Source organism: Macrobrachium nipponense, chromosome 11, assembly GCF_015104395.2.
Source record: "Macrobrachium nipponense isolate FS-2020 chromosome 11, ASM1510439v2, whole genome shotgun sequence".
NCBI classification, from domain to species: domain Eukaryota; kingdom Metazoa; phylum Arthropoda; class Malacostraca; order Decapoda; family Palaemonidae; genus Macrobrachium; species Macrobrachium nipponense.
The window spans coordinates 96,439,580-96,456,389 of NC_061087.1; the positions used below are offsets into that span (position 1 = coordinate 96,439,580).

General features: G+C 34.9%; 1 protein-coding gene across 1 annotated transcript in view; it reads right to left on the bottom strand.

Moving 5' to 3' along the window:
- The window catches only part of LOC135207694 (formin-binding protein 1 homolog), a 36,520-nt gene that overhangs the window by 8,789 nt on the left and 10,921 nt on the right, over positions 1–16,810 (bottom strand). Inside the window, exons 7-9 of the mRNA XM_064239528.1 lie at positions 15,400–15,521; positions 14,346–14,834; positions 10,013–10,176 (exon numbers count right to left, since the gene is read on the bottom strand). Of these exons, the coding sequence (XP_064095598.1) occupies positions 10,013–10,176; positions 14,346–14,834; positions 15,400–15,521 (775 nt within the window). The remainder of the gene's footprint in view (positions 1–10,012; positions 10,177–14,345; positions 14,835–15,399; positions 15,522–16,810) is intronic.

Sequence of the window (16,810 nt, forward strand, 5' to 3'; positions counted from 1 at the left end):
GAATTCTCTACTACATTCATCTTCTCACTAAGCATGTACTCTAATAAGCCATGCTTTCGTAAGCATGAGAGCATTATACAATATAGAGTTCCGCTGCGTTAGAATCTTTTAAAAATGTTACCTACGGTAAACAGCATTGAAATGTTGTAATATCTTTCTTATTGAAAGCTTCTTAGCAAAGGCAGACAATTTTATTTATGTTTGCTTAACTATCCCCTCAATCAGAGGCTTTAAAACCACGATTGTAGGGGAGAGAGACGGTTATTCATTCCATCCCGCAGGAGAGAGACATGTTACCGACCACTCATGACCGACACCTACATGATACTGCGTTGGTGTCTAAGCGATAGCAGTCTCGTTAGCCGACTGGCCTTTACTCTTCCAGAGTTGCCAGCTACTCCATTTAACTAAAGGAATCTTATAAATTATTATCGAACTTCAGGAAGTTCTTATAATGCGAAACAAGACTTCGATAAATCTAGAAGCTAAGTAGGTGTTGTCTTAACAATCCCTTTAAGCGTAGTCCTTCCTAGGAAATTCCTGGAAGGATACTGGTAACTGAGTTGCTCAAGGGCAAAGAAAGAAGTAAACGGTATGTGCTTATGATTTGCCGTATCGTATTCTCACACAGCAGATACTCTACTACCTTCTTTCCCTGCCGAGGCAGATAGAGAAAGGATATTCTGGTCTCTTGAGCAATTGCCTGGATCCTTGCACCTAGCGCCTGGAATGTTCCGCACGCTAGAAAGGAGACTCGCTCCTGGAACGTTCCGCTTGCGTGGAAGGTCCCAGTGCGCCCTGACAGTTCCGAGCGCCTACTAGACCCCTTTTAGAAAGAGCCTCTTGCCCGGAAACGTTCAATGGAAGGATCGTTCTGATTGCCACTCTACTGTAAGGCTCCTTGCTCTAGCCGTCTCTGATTCTGGCGCAATTTGCGCCAGGCTGGCGCTTCCTCTCTTTGAAGGCGCCTTGCGCCAAGAAAAATTTTCTAGAACGCGGCTCGCGTTTTGGTGTGGAACGCGGCTCGCGCTAGTCTGTTAGCTGAACGCCCGCCTCGCTGCTGGCTATAGGAACGTAGCTCACGCTAGCTTGCTGGAACGCGGCTTCCGGGCAGCGCTGGCCTCAGTGTTCTCTTAGTTTTCAGAGAACGCGCTAGATCATCGACTCCAAACATACATTCTTCGTCTTTCGGATGTAAGATGAAGAGACGCACTTTTTTAAGGATGCCTTATCAATGGCTATCCTTGGCAGTCTGGGACGTTCTACAGAACCCGCCGAGGGGACGCCTGACCGGTGGGGGTTCTCCCTAACCTTCCTGCGGCTGTCGACTTTCCTCCTCCACTGGGTCTGGGAGTTTGGAAGAGGTCTAGGCCTGGAAGCGCTACGGAGCCGATCAGACGCACCCTCCACTGCACTGGGAAACACTATATTCACTTCTTACCTTTTTAGAGCTCGCCTTTTGAGCTCCATCCATTTCTCTTCAAATTTGCACATATGAATTTGTAGATTCTGTGGAGTAAGAAGGTGATGAGGATGCAACAACTACTAGAATTGTCAATACTCTAACTGCTCGTTTAGTACGAGAGCTCTTAAAGCTTCTAAAGGAAGCGTATCTAGTTTATATGCTTTCTGACTTCCTAAAGTAGGAAGTTAGATTTTATATTTCCTTCATCAAGTTCTAACACTTATACACGTATTAGTGAAAAAATATCAATATTTCCCTTATTGCAAAATATAAGTGTCTACCGAAAAATTCGGTAGTTTCACGTAATATATTTTTCGAAATTTCGAAGCCAAATTCATTAAAAAATTAATAAAAGCGTATGCCAAACCAAAGACCCAGTACTTCCCTGCAAAAGACAGCCCAGAAGGTCGATGGCGATGAAAAAACGAAAATCAAGTCAGGAGGTAGCAACAACGTAGTTGACACTACCGCGACAGAGAAAATCTGGTTCTAGAACGGTAATCGTTCCTATTCCTGCCACCCAGCGGCAGGGCGGTAGATCACCTGACCTACCTGCAGCGTGTGCCGCGAAATTCGAATTTCTGTCGGGGACGACGGAGTCTATAGCTAAGTATATATCTGCTGGGTAAGTTCCATGTACAAAACCAATATGTATAGCATTTTTAAACTCATTCCAACTGCTCTACCAAATCTTGCCTTTTTTCTTTTGCTGGCACTTGTTATCAATACTTAGCCTCCATTAAAGAGGACAATCCCATCATACATTCAAACATCCACTGGCATTCCTCTTGTTTTCTTAACCATTTTCATACACCTGTCTGTTTTCCTTGCTTTGCTTATTTTTTCAACCTATACCATTATCCTGTAAGTTTACTCCTATGAGTAGTACCAATCTATGGTGAGGGTTTTGTTGGGTCGACAGTCATTTACGCGCGTGCCAAACTTCCATTCTAAGGAAAATTTTATGGAATATAGTCGTGTATATGCCAAAAACTGAAGGAATTACTCTGAAATATTTGCTAAACATGTTTTTTTACGTATAACAGTTTTGTTAATGATCAACATTCTTAAGTTTTTCAATATCATATTTGAGAAACCGCTGGCAGACATGTGCCACATCTACATCTCGATTCTCAGGTCAAGTATCGAATCTGTATCTGTCAGTCAAGAACAATATACCCTTCGAGTTAATCTCTTAAGAATGGTCAAATCTTATAAGCTGGGGTCCTTTTATGTGAAGAAAGGATTAGCGGATGTAAATATAGTTGGCGCTCAAACACGTGTGTATTTGTGTGTGATTAAATGCTTAAAAGATGTCTGTTATCTGAACTTTTCTATAAATTGAGAAATTTGGGGCCAAGTGAAAAGTTTCATAGCGAAACTAAACGATTTTAATATGGCAAATCTATAGGAACTTACTAAAGAAGCTCTGGATACTGTGACACCTGAAAATTGGGAAAAGGCCGTAAGACATGCCGAGCAATTGCAAGTGGAAGATGCAGCAAAAGATATCTTGATTGATAAATATATGATTCATTTATTGTAAGTCTTGACTCTTCTGATGAGGAATCTTCTGATGAGGGTCCTCTTAGCATCCTCTCTCTCGTCTCTCTCGCATCTCTCCTCTCTCTCTCTCTCTCTTCTCTCTCTCTCTCTCTCTATCATGGATAGACAATGTTATTAAATCAAGATTGAATGTACAAATAGTTGAGGATGAAGAGGAAGAGGAAGAAGAAGAAGAAGAAAAAGAAGAAGAGAAAACGGAAGAGAAAGTAAACAAAAATGAAATGACAGAAAAAAATAAGGAAAACAAAGAACAAGATAAAAGTATGGATGCAGAGATACTCATTGATACTACATATGAGGCAATAAAGCAGCATACCTACGAAGAAATAAATTACGATATGACAACAGAAAAGCAAATCCCGAAGAGGCTCTACCCAGATCTACACAATGACGGGAAAGAGGAAAAAATAGACAAGAAAGACAAAATCTGCAACCTTTTGAAAAGAGGGAATTGCAGATTTGGAGAAAGATGTTACTACAAACATCCTAAGATATGTCAAAACTATGAAATATATGGTAAATGTGCATACTTAGATGGATATGGGGGATGATTGCAGAGATCTGCATCCAAAAATATGTAAAAACCTAAAAGAAGGAAAAGGATGTAAGTTCGACAAAAAATGCAAATATATGCACCCTATAGCCATGAATCATAATCAAATAAACTAACCAACCAAGTAATAAAATCCAAAATAAGAAAGAAATAACAAATAAAGAGGAGAAATCAAGAATATCAGGTAAAAGAGAAAAGCAAACCACAATGAGATATGCAGAGGTGTCAGCAAAAAATTTCAAAGCATCAGCTCCAAAATTCTACTCAAGAGATAATAACTGTATTTATTATGCAAGAGGATATTGCAGAAACGGAGAAAATTGCAGATTCAGACACAAAATGAATAATTATGATGAAGGAAGATCAAATATTATGGAAAAGTTGGATTTTTTAATGTCAGAATTTCTGGAAATGAAAAAAAGAACAACATACCAGAACAGGAAAGAGACATGGGAAAATCCTTATTACTACCTAGTATTAAATGAAGGAGAAAACACGCAAACCATCATAGTGATGAATGCGCAGGGTTTAGTTACGAGTAACTCAAAAAGAAAAATAGAGTACTTAGAAGAACTAACCCAAAATGAAAAGAAAATAGATATAATGAATATAAGTGAAACCTGGTATTCCCAAGAGACTGGGAATGATGATCAAATAAAAGGGTTCCAAACTTATAGATCAGATAGAAAAAATAGGAATCAAGGGAACCGCAATATATGGGAAAAAGACAAAAAACAAGGAAAAATATATGAGAATATAGTAACTCGGATGTGAACTAATAGCGGTAGAATTTGAATCTGAAAAATGATGACATAGTAATATATAGACCTGCCTAATACTAAAGAGTTTGACTTAATAATTGAAAAAATTGGATGATATATGTAGAAATCACAAGGACTGGACTCTCTCCTATCTGGTGACTTCAACTTTCCTTTCGTAGAATGGAAAGAACGAATAGGAGATTGTGGTTGTACTTATACATATAAAAAAGAGAGTAATAGTAGTGCAGAAGATAAGAGGCAATTTGAAAAGCTATTAGATATGCTACTAGAATACAACATTCAACAAATAAATCACCTGCCAACAAGAAAGGAAAATACTTTAGACCTAGTATTTGTGAACGAGATGAATTATGTTAAGAAATAATAGTTTATAATGCGAGTATTTCAGACATAATGTCATAGAATTAACAGTTCATTCCAAAGCAAGTGAAAATAGAGATAAGCAAGAAATGAAAAAGTGGGAAGGATATGGAAAATACAACTTCTACAGTAAAAATATAAAATGGTCAGAAATTAATGAAGAATTAAACAAAGATTGGGATAAACATTTTCGTAGTGATGACATAAGGGTAAATACGGAGATATTATATAAAATATATTGGAGAAAATAGTGGAAAAATATATACCGAAGAAGAAAAGTAAACATCATTCATGCATACCAAGAGACAGAAGGATCTTGTTCCAGAAAATCCAGAGTGGAAAAAAGGTCTTGCAAAAGAAAAAATGCATGGAAAGTTATAGAAACTAAAAAGTAAGATAGAAAATGCAGACAAAAGATTATACAACAAAAGAAAATGAAAAACGGGACTTGGAAGGAAAAAACCCTATTAAATATCAAGCAAAACCCCAAGCTATTATACTCATATGCGAAGAAGATGAATAAAAGAAGAATAGAATAGGCCCTCTGAGAATTGAAGGGAGATTAACGAATGAAAAAAAAGGAAATTTGCAACATCTGGCAGAACGATATAAGAGAGAATTCACCCCTAGAATAGATAATGAAGATAATGATATAGAAGTAATGGGAAGAAAATAGTGAATATTTATCTGACATAGAAATAAATGAAGCTGATATTGTGCAGGCAATTAATGAAATTAAAAATGGAGCTGCTGCAGGGCCGGATGGAGTCCCTGCTATTTTGTTAAAGAAAGTAGTTCATTCTATCGCAAAAGCCACTTTGCAATATTATTAAGACAAAGTGTAGATACAGGCAGATTTTTATTTTGGATGAGCACAAATTAGCATAATCACCCCTACTTTCAAAAGTGGTCAAGACAGAGGCAAGTAATTTTATAGGCCTGTGAGTCTAACATCACATATTATGAAACAGTGTATGAAAGTGGTAATGAAGAAAAATATTATGAAACATTTAATAAAAAATAATTTGTTTTAATATAGGACAACACGGTTTCGTACCCGGAAAAAGTACACAAACCCAATCTGTAGTCCACCGTGAGAACATATTCAAAAATATGAAAAGCGGAAATGAAACAGATGTTGGGTTTATTTAGACTTTGCAAAAGCTTTTTGACAAAGTAGACCATAATATATTAGCAAGAAAATTAGAAAACAACAATATCGTAGATAAAGTAGGAAGATGGTTAAAAGAATTTTTACACAACAGAAAAACAGATAGTTATTGCAAACGATGAGAAATCGGATGAAACCAAGGTAATATCCGGTGTAGCCACAAGGTACGGTGCTAGCTGCAATATTGTTTGTTATTATGATTGAAAGACATAGACAGTAATGTTAAGATTCGGCTAGTGAGTAGTTTTCCGCTGTGATGACACAGAATAAGTAGAGAAATACTTGTTGATGAAGATAGGAACGCTCTACAAAGAGACCTTAACAAAGTATAAGATTGGGCAGAGGTAAATAGGATGGTATTTAACTCTGATAAATTTGAATCAATAAATTATGGAGACAGAGAAGGAAAGCTATATGCATATAGGGGACCTAATAATGAGACAATCACAAATAAGGAAGCAGTTAAAGACCTTGGTGTGATGATGAAATAGGAACATGTTTATGCAATGATCAAATAGCAATTCTGTTGGCAAAATGTAAAGAGCAAAAATGGGAATGTTGTTACGGCACTTCAAAACAAGAAAAGCTGAACACATGATTATGCTTTATAAAAACATATGTTCGTAGTCCACTTGAATATTGCAATATGATATGGTACCCACACTATCAAAAGGATATTGCACAAATAGAGAGTGTACAAAGGTCCTTTACAGCTAGAAAAATAGAAGAATTAAGGACCTAGACTACTGGGAAAGACTACAATCCTTAAAATTATATAGTCTAGAAAGGAGAAGAGAACGCTACATGATAATTCAGGCATGGAACAGATAGAAGGAAATAACAGAAAATATCATGGAACTAAAAATATCAGAAAGAGCAAGCAGAGGTAGATTAATAGTGCCCAAAACTATACCAGGAAAAATAAGGAAAGCACACAGGACATTAATCCACTACGCCACCAGCATCGATAATGCAGCGTCTTATTCAATGCGTTGCCAGCTCATCTGAGGAATATTATCAGGAGTGAGCGTAGATGTGTTTAAGAATAAGCTCAACAAATATCTAAAACTGCATCCAGACCATCCAAGATTGGAAGATGCAAAATATACCGGAAGATGTACTAGCAACTCTCTGGTAGACATTAGAGGCGCCTCACACTGAGGGACCTGGGGCAACCCGAACGAACTGTAAGGTCTGTAAGGTAAGGTCTAAGGTCTCTCTCTCTCTCTCTCTCTCTCTCTCGTCTTTTTACGCTGTTCTGTACTGTTCTCTTTGAAAACCATTGTCAATGCATGCATCACGAGGTTAAATAGTGTATCATTACTATTCTTATTTATTAGATATACAGTATTTATTACTAGAATGTTTCTAAAATAAAGAAATAATTATTGTACGAAATTTATCATATCCATGATTTCCCTTTAGTTTTCTCTCATGTAGGTTGTTAATAAGTTAATTGAAGAATAAAAAGAACTGTTTCATACATGAAGTTTTAATGCCAATACACACTATCTGAATAAAGGAAAAATAAATTTATACCAGCGAACCTTTCTAAGACAATTAGAGTGGGCATTCCCCTTTCACCAGACTCTGAAAGGAGGATAATCTGTACAGGACAGAGGTTAAGACCTAAGGGTAATGTTTCCCTTGGGTGATTAGTAAGAAATACAGAGCTTTGACTTTGGCTGCTTCTACAAAGAACTTTAAGATATGGCAACGCGTGTTTTCGCTTTTAGACACGCCCAAACCCTCACCTTAGATTGGTACTACTATAGTACCTAAATGAATAATCCATTTTCATTTTTCCACCATCAATTTTAAGACCGACTTCCTGATTTTCATTTACTTTTGTGGGACCTTGTGGGAAGAGTCAGTCTCACAAGTTAAAAAAAAATTAAAAAATGTAATTCTGTCTTACCAGGAGAAGACATACGAGGTAATTACGTACCATCTTGCACTAATGAGAATTATGAATAACTAAATACTAATAACTATGCTTAAAAAATCACAGTAGATGTACATGACTTCATTAGATAAGCTGATACCACAAGAAAATGATAGGCAGAAATCTAATCGCTTCCATCTTGACAATGTTTTAGTAAAGACGAAAGCACTTGGATTTCTGCCTATCATTTTCCTGTGGTATTCACTTAACTAATAACTACTATGTTGATACAGCACACCAACAATAGGAAAAGTCTGAATGCAGGCAAAATGTGACTGACCATAAGTGAACCCAAATGGTTTGATTTAATGTGTTTAATTTACAGTGCACATATATACCCATTTTTACATACAGCCATGTATGAGGACTACCATTTAAGGAACTTTATATAGAGAACAATCTATCGCATGGCTCTGTAAAAAGTTTGTAATATAAACTGAAAGGATCTAAAATTTTGGGGCACACCAAGCCTCAAAAGTACATATATTTTTGTTAAATTTTTTGGTCTGAAAATCTTGTAACCATTAGCAACTCGAGTAACTGCTGTGAAACCAGAGTTAACATTCCCTAAAATTATTTTCCATTAAGAAAAATACTAATTTGCTATATATCTACTGTCCTCCATTATCATTACTGAGTGTTATTGTGCTTCAGAATCCCACTTGATCTGTTTTTTTCTGGATATATAAAAAACATCTGGATCTATCTATTAAAAACTCTTAAGATGACAACACTGTGCAACTCCAATATGGTTTTTAGACAACAGACACATGCATATTCAGTCACCCATACACTGTTGCATACAACTGATGTACTGAATTTTTATTACCTTAGTGTTACAGTAATATGATTGGAAATATCTGCTAAATTTACTGAATATTTTTTCTGACAGGAGTATGGAGGGCAAGCAGTCGGTAGGTAAAATAATTTGATTAAAATTATATGTGACCAATTTACAATTTCATTACTTAAGCATGAAATAAACTTTTAGCATCAGTAATGAAAATGGTGAATTTCATGTGATCAGTAGGCCTTGTAGGCAAAAAAGCAGAACTATCTTTAATGATAATAATAATAATAATAATAATAAATTAACAGGAACCTAATAATAATAATATTAATAGGAACCTGTTTCAAAATGAAGCCTTGTAGGTATAGAAGAGTTCTATTTCTTTTATAAGTCACATACAGTACTGATATATCCATTTGACAGCTACGTAGTATTGTGTGTGACACAAAGTGTCAATCAAGGCACTAACCGAAATATTTGATTGCTTTTCCCCAATGAACCCAAGTTGTTTTGATTAAAAGAGACTTAAGAATTACTGTAACTGGTTCATACAGGATTACTTTGTACATTATGTACAAGAAATTAATTATGCCTGTAAACTTCTTATTCAAGTTAAAAAAAAAAATGAATCATAGCAATAAAAAAAAATGTTGCATAATGAATAGGTATCTTGTTCTATAAAACCGTTTGAACATAAAAAAAAAATTAAAGTAAAATTTACATACATAACAGGTCCCAGATATTCTATATGGTTCTGAACACCATTGAGTCGTAAAACAAAATTGTCTCACTTTCCAGTGTGTTTAGAACATGTTAGGATTTAGATCCTATAATTTAAAGGTCTGCTCTACCTCATCTTAAAAGACTTTTTGGCGTTCTGTTACATAAAAAAATAAAGGAGTATATGTTGGAGTTCTATTTCATGGAAAAAAGGACCAATTTCTTTGCCAATAAGACTAAAAATAAGACTACCAGAAATATATACTACTGGTATTTTTTTATGGCCACATTGGCATCCTAACTTTTCTGAATATATTCTTCCAAAGGAAAGCCTTAATTCCAAGGAGAAGAAAACTGAAGCTCTCCCTTCTTTTGTAAGATTTGAACTGATAAAGTGGTTAGAGTGAGGTTACTTGCAACCTATGCAACAAATTAGCAGAAATCTCACTCTCACCATCAAGCAAAAGAGGGCTGCTTCATTTACTTCTCCTTTGAATTTGAGGCTTTTACTGGACCATTTATTAAAAATGCAGCAATTTCTAAACACCATCAAGTTTACATCATAATACCCATATCCCCTTGTCATTATTAGGAAGCCTAACAAAACCACCAAGTTAAAAGTATTTAACTCAATTAAATGATTTCAGATATTGTACATACCTTCAAATGCATACATTGCTCGACAAGTTCCTATGATTGGTAGAGGTTCTGCATCATAAAACTCAGCATTATCATCATCTGGTCCATCAGGTTGGTCGTACGTGTCCGAGCCCGGCAGGGAGTTGTGACTAAGGCCGATACCACTCTCCGGACTATGAGACGAGCTGAATTAGTGGAAGATAATTGTTAGCACACACACAAGCCAAGCAAACACAAGCCAAACCAACAGAAAAGTTTCCACTACTGAATTCATGTCATATTTCAATGGGAATTCCTCTAAAGCAACACTACAAACTACACCAATCCCCTAATTACCTTGCCTTCATAGAATTTTGTGAAACTTAACTACCCTCAAGTTCAATTGATATTCAATTGAACTGAAAATAACCATTCTGAATTCAGTAATGTAAATCAATTCCAGCCAAACAGCACAGGAATGCAATATAAATCAAAATGCCAAGATTATCAAAAATACAAAAAAGTTAGCAGCAAAAAATAATAATAATAATAATAAAAATCTGAGCAAACCTGTTAGGACCTAACAACTGCAATTCCCTCAAGGGTACACCTTTCTTTACAGGTAGCTAAAGACAAAATAAAATACCCCATATTTCTTTTTAGGGAGGGGGCAATGATGTTAAAACTATAAAGTTTTAATATCAGTAGCGATATAAAATTCTTGTTTATCTGAAACCAAGCATTTTCCTTGGAATCTCAAAACTGAACAGATCATCAAAAGGGTTAAAGAGCAACCGACTATCCAGTTATACAAAGTTCCACCTAGTACTCATTTCCTTAGGGAATTACAGTATCATCACACTTGCTACAATTCAAAAGACTCTGACTTCAAAATAGCTTTAGAATACTGTTCCTCATGTATGCACTGAAAAAGTCAGTGCACTATCAACATGCTCAAGTTTAGGCCTCCTACTCAACTACAGACACTTGGCCCCACCAGAGAATACCTAAATATTATTTATATTCACTTTACTAGCTATCTGATAAGGAAAATAATGTTAACCTAAAAACAAAAACATCATGGCAGTCACAGCAATACAACTAAACTTAAAGAGATAACAACCACAATAGCATTAGTGAAACGACCTACTGTACGCTCCCTCTATAGTATCATCAAAGTACGTATATAGTCCTCAAAGCGATTCACAAAACCTATCCATGTGACAAGAGAGCAAAACTAGAAAGTTAAACTCCCAAATAACCTTGTCATGTACTTTAGACATACAGTCTCTTGTAAGTACATTTCCAGGCCATAAGTTAACTATGAAAACATTTTGTGCTAACAAGAAAATTAGTCCAATGATCTATTCCATAACAAAATGGGAAAAAACATGAAGAAAATTTATGCAACCTGAGATGAGTATACCGTTAGACAGGAAATACTTCTGTAAACAAAGCTAAATTTTTTTTCACATTTAAAAAAAAAAAGTTAACTCGCTGAAGGCACTAATTAGAATATACATACAAATGAATGGATAAACAAAGCACTGAAACAAGATATGACTGCTAATGCTTTACTGAGAAGGGGAAAATGAAGAATGTTTGAAAGCCTCTGTGTACTTAAAGGCAACTGTAAACCATTCACCTTAATGCTCTCAGTATTACTCAATTACAAGTTTTTAAAATTTTATACACCTAAGCATTAGAGACAAAAAACATGAACTACCAACTCTACTTCTGACCTAAAGCAAAAGATTCTAGGTTTTAGACTAGGAATCCAAGTAGTATATGTTATGACAAGTTCCTAATACTCCAGAGCCAACAGATAGCAATGGAAGAGGGGGGTTACCTTGTGGATTTATTTTTGAGATAGGAGGTCTGTATTTAATTTAGGATTATATTGCTGTTTAATAGTTTCATAAGATGACTGAGTCACATATCTCGACTTCAAAGGGTTCACCCAAAGGATGTTCTATAGTGAGAGATAAAAACTGAAGCAAGTTTAATGTTCCAGAAGTTGAACACCTAGGTGGTAAGAGACCAAGGGAAATGGAGGAAAGTAAAAGGCAAAGTAATGCAGCTGAGGACTGAGACATTAAAAAGAATATTTAGTACCATTTACATAGGTAAAACACTGTGAACCCTCAAAGAATATAATTTCTGAAAAGACAAATCCATATATCGAAATTCTGAATATGGAATACCACTGTAATTTCTTTATAAAAACCATCAAATATGTTCACTTTAAACCTTATTCTGTTGAATATTTACCAGCACTATAATCATCATCATCATTTACCTAAATATTCAACAGTCATAAGATAACTAACAAGATAATGCAAAAATAGTAATTGAACAAATTTTTCAAATATGTTGATCAAAATCTTTTGCCCTTAGAATCACAGATATTTAAATATAAAATACATGTCAAGTAACCAGTCATGTAATTTGGAAGCAAATCCAGAGGTTAAGTCAGTTCCCATATTTATTATCCTAAAAGTTTTAAAACATACGTACTAAGCTCTGCGTACCTGAAGCCAAATTCTTTAACTTTGTGATAAAAATCTTGCAACTTAGCTGTCCCAGTGAATGTGCTTATTTTGTACTTAGCCGACACTTGTAATTTAAAAAGCTTTATATTTGGTTGAATATAGTAATCTTATGACTGCTGCATATGTCAATTTGGAAATTAATATATCTTGTTTTTAGTGCATTTGTACAAGTACGTAAATATTTGTTGGTAAATTCTGAAATATCCTTTACTTATGTTTAGTAAAGCAATCAGTGGCTGATTTAGTTCAAATCTCAAAATACTGTATTGATCAAAGGTCTGTACATGAAAACCATAAATAAAATATAGCACACCAGTTTAAAAGAAAATCCACTCTATTTCATGAGATATACTGTACTGCTATTCACTATGAAAGCCATCAAAACAAAAAAATCAGTATTTACAAAATAAATTTCTAACCACTAACCACACAAATGTATTGGGGGAAAAGTGTAAATTGTTTGTGTATGTCTATGTTTGTGTTGAAGCATAGTAAAGAAACCATGAAAATCCCATACCAAATACATCCATCATAAGCAAGCCTAACTATGATTACATACATAATCAAGCTCCCTACACATAGTCCACCACAAATTATGAGTACTGCCACTGTCAAACGAAGCCATCTATAGCCTTCCTAGACTCCCATTACCTAAGTATGATGAGGGAAAGTGACATTCAAACAAGGAATTAGTGAGAGAGACTCAATTTCGAAAATCCCAAACAGCAACTACTGCACTTAGTCCATGCATTCAACCAATACCAAAAAATTAAATAAAATTGTGAGTGTACACTTAAACGTCAGTAGCAAGGCAATTAGAGTAGTTAACAAAACCTCAAGAAGATATTCTTAATTAAAAATATGAAGAGAAACACTAAATATGAGACTTCCATGCATCTTGTAAAAAGTAAAAGATAAAAATTTCTACTCTGTAATAAGTAATACTGTAATAGATACATTTATCATCAAATAAAATAGTAATATACATTAAATTTTCTAGACTGAGGTATACAGGCAATATGCATTTTCTTATGATAGGTAGTATAGGAATGTCTAAGAATTAAATGCATAAGAAATACAAAATACAGTACACTGAAATACCAACACCAAAAAATCAAAAGCCAGGTTGACCTTACACCATAGACATGGCAAACACACATTTTGTGATTGCAGGTTAACTTTTAAATAATTGCAAGCAATAAGGAGGTAAATTAACATATTGTAATTGAAATTTTCTTGCATTCTTCTTGACAGAGTACTTGAAAATAAATCTTTCATTATTAGTAAACCTCAACTTACTGAATCTTAGTTTAGTAAACTTTTTGAGACAAAAAATATAATTTATCAGTTTCCCCAGAAAGACCAAATTAAGAATAAAGATTTCTTTATCTCATTAATCTTTCATCAAAAATTATTCAATGATATATGACATAAAATTTACATCAGAATTAACTTTAATCTTACATAAACTAATGAGGGGAGGGGTATTCTCTTACAAAGTGACATTGGTTGGTTTAATTTAAACTAGCTTTATCCCAGCAGAACCTTGCCATAAGTGGTAAGGGGAGAAAGGAAGTAGGAAGCTGTTAAATCTCCAGACTACCCAACCCACAAGAACAATTTTTTACTTTACAGGGAAAATATCTCTCTCTCTCTCCAAAAAAAATAATAAAATAAAGATACCAAGAAGTTGAGGATTTACTTAAAAAAATTAAACAAATGTATATCCCAAATCTTTACTGAATAGCAAGACTTCACTTGACTTTGAAACTAAGCATCCAAAATGAATGTTTGCCAGCTGTGAAGATGAGTGCAGAACTGACCCCTGAGAGCTAATAGGGTCAGGGGGATTCGGTTTGTTGCCCTCCCCTGTTGTGGTAGTGGTGGTGGTCGTGGCCAAAGTGGAGATGGCCACTCGATGTAAGGAGGAAGTGGTTGTAGTAGTGGCAGTGGATGAGGAGGGTGGGTTTGTGCACACTGATGAATCGGAAGCTGACCGGGAGAGAGACTCATCGCTGAGAGAGGTGCGATGGGATGTGACTGAGGAGCGAGGTGAAGCCCCTCCATTGTGATGAGGAGACATGACGTTGCTGTGGTGTCGTGCCAAAGAATTTGGCGTAGAAGGTCCTCCTGATGTGGCCCCTCCAGTGCCAAGTGTATCAACGTCTTCCAACAGACTCTGATACCGCTGGAGGTCAGCGCGAAGCTTTTCAATCTTCTGGCAGGAATCAGTAAGCTGCCCTGTAATACTCATAGGGTCACCAAGAGATGGATTTCCTTCGTACACTTCTTTCATTTTCAGCAAGCCATCTCTGGAAAACACAAATCATGCCATAAAACAAAATTAATAAATATGAATTATCTTTCTTAAATATGTTTGGCATAACAAAATTACCGATAAATTTTCAAATGAAACTAAATAGACCAAAATTTATAAACTAGACTAAATTTTAAAGTTAGAAATATAAGGCCCACCAGAATGGATTCATGTTACAAGGTACTTGGGGCAAAGCCTACAAAACTGGCACTTAATGTAATAAGGGCCACTATGTAATACAATAATGAAAAATTAAAGTAAATGATGGTGAGAAGATAGTATATAATAATTGGGAATGTTTTGTTAGATGTTAGAATATCATGGGGGGGAGGGGGGATTTGTTCAACATACATATTTGTACAAAAAGTGAAGGAGAAAAAACAAGGGAGATATGCAGAAATGGTCTAGACATTTAAGAAGGATGATAACATTTACCATAAGCATCAATTAAATAAGATGATCGTTTTACTTTATATTTCATTAAGGAAGGAAAAAAGAAGAGAGGCAACTATAAGAAAAGAAGAAACGAGTACGTATAAAATAAGAGAAAAACAATCAACCTTGCAGCTGTTTCCTGATGGAGCTTTGTTGTGACGTCATCAATGCGTTGTTGGATACGCTTCTTTCTTTGATTAGGGGGTAAGTCATTGAAATCCTCCTTTTCAGAGAAAGAGAAATTATTCTGCAAAAGAAAAGCACTTTTGTGAATGAAGAGAAAATAAGACAGGTTCTGCTCTTGTAGTTCTTTGTGTGTTATTCACACTGTTAATTACATTAAAATGGTAGACACTATTTTCTGATGTAAAGAAGAAAATGGTAATTTATACTGTTTCCTGACAATGGCAAAAGTATCTAACCTCATTCATCAACTTATCAAGTTTATTTCCAAGCATATCTCCTATTCCTAATGGCAAACTAGGTTGATCGCAAATTGGGGCTTATGGTGGTACTTGTAGAGCAAATAATAAAGAAATTCTACAAAGTAAAACTGAATTGTACTTTCAACACCGAGTCACTTACTTGTAACTGATTTCTTACCATTCATGAATTCAGTTTACTATTAAATGACTAACCTAAATAGGGAAATATGTTGACATTTACATAAACATAAAACTAATCATAAATAAAAGGTAGAATCATTTGTGACCATATCATATATGATCCCAGAGGAAGACAAGCATGAAAAGGTGTGATAATTCTTCTCTTTCTATAAACAATGCAAATCAAAATCTGTAACTAGCACAAGAAATGTCCAGCTTTCTCTAGTCACAGTTATTTGCTTTTATACTTCATCTGTCAATAGATTACTTACAGGGCTGCTTCCTTGCCAAAGGGAAAAGAATGGCACATTTTGTACAATACTAATTTCTTGAAAGAAAATTAATTTCCCTTTACCATTTCCAATCGATCAGTCAGTTAAACTTTAAATGAAGTAGTTTTATTGCAAGTGCTGTGAAACAAAAGAATTTTCCCATAGAAATACATAGATAAGATTATCATAATGTACTTACTAGATATGGAAACAATATACGAGCAACTAGTTTGAAAAGCACCAATTTGAAAAGGCCTAGCACATACAAACCACATACACAGTAATAACTTTAATTAATCCAGGCTTCTGAATTGAATGAATAGAATAATGTGGTTACTGAATCAGTTTCAATGCAATTTCTCAAATATCCAAATCAGTTCTTTTTTATTTCTCCGTGTCAAAAGACACAAGAGGAAAAATACTGTTAATAACATGCAGTTCACGGCCTTAGATGGCTTTAATTCCTACAATTAAAACTAAAAACAATTATCAAAGTTCTTTCCAGTTACAGTTACAATATTTACTCTTAACTGGGATTAAATGTTTTCCTGTAAGATCCGCAATTTTTCTATGGTATACGTTGATCTTTCACGATCAAAGTAAAGTAAAATGCAAGATTAACTCATTAAAAATGGCCTGGGACATTAATTTTCATAACT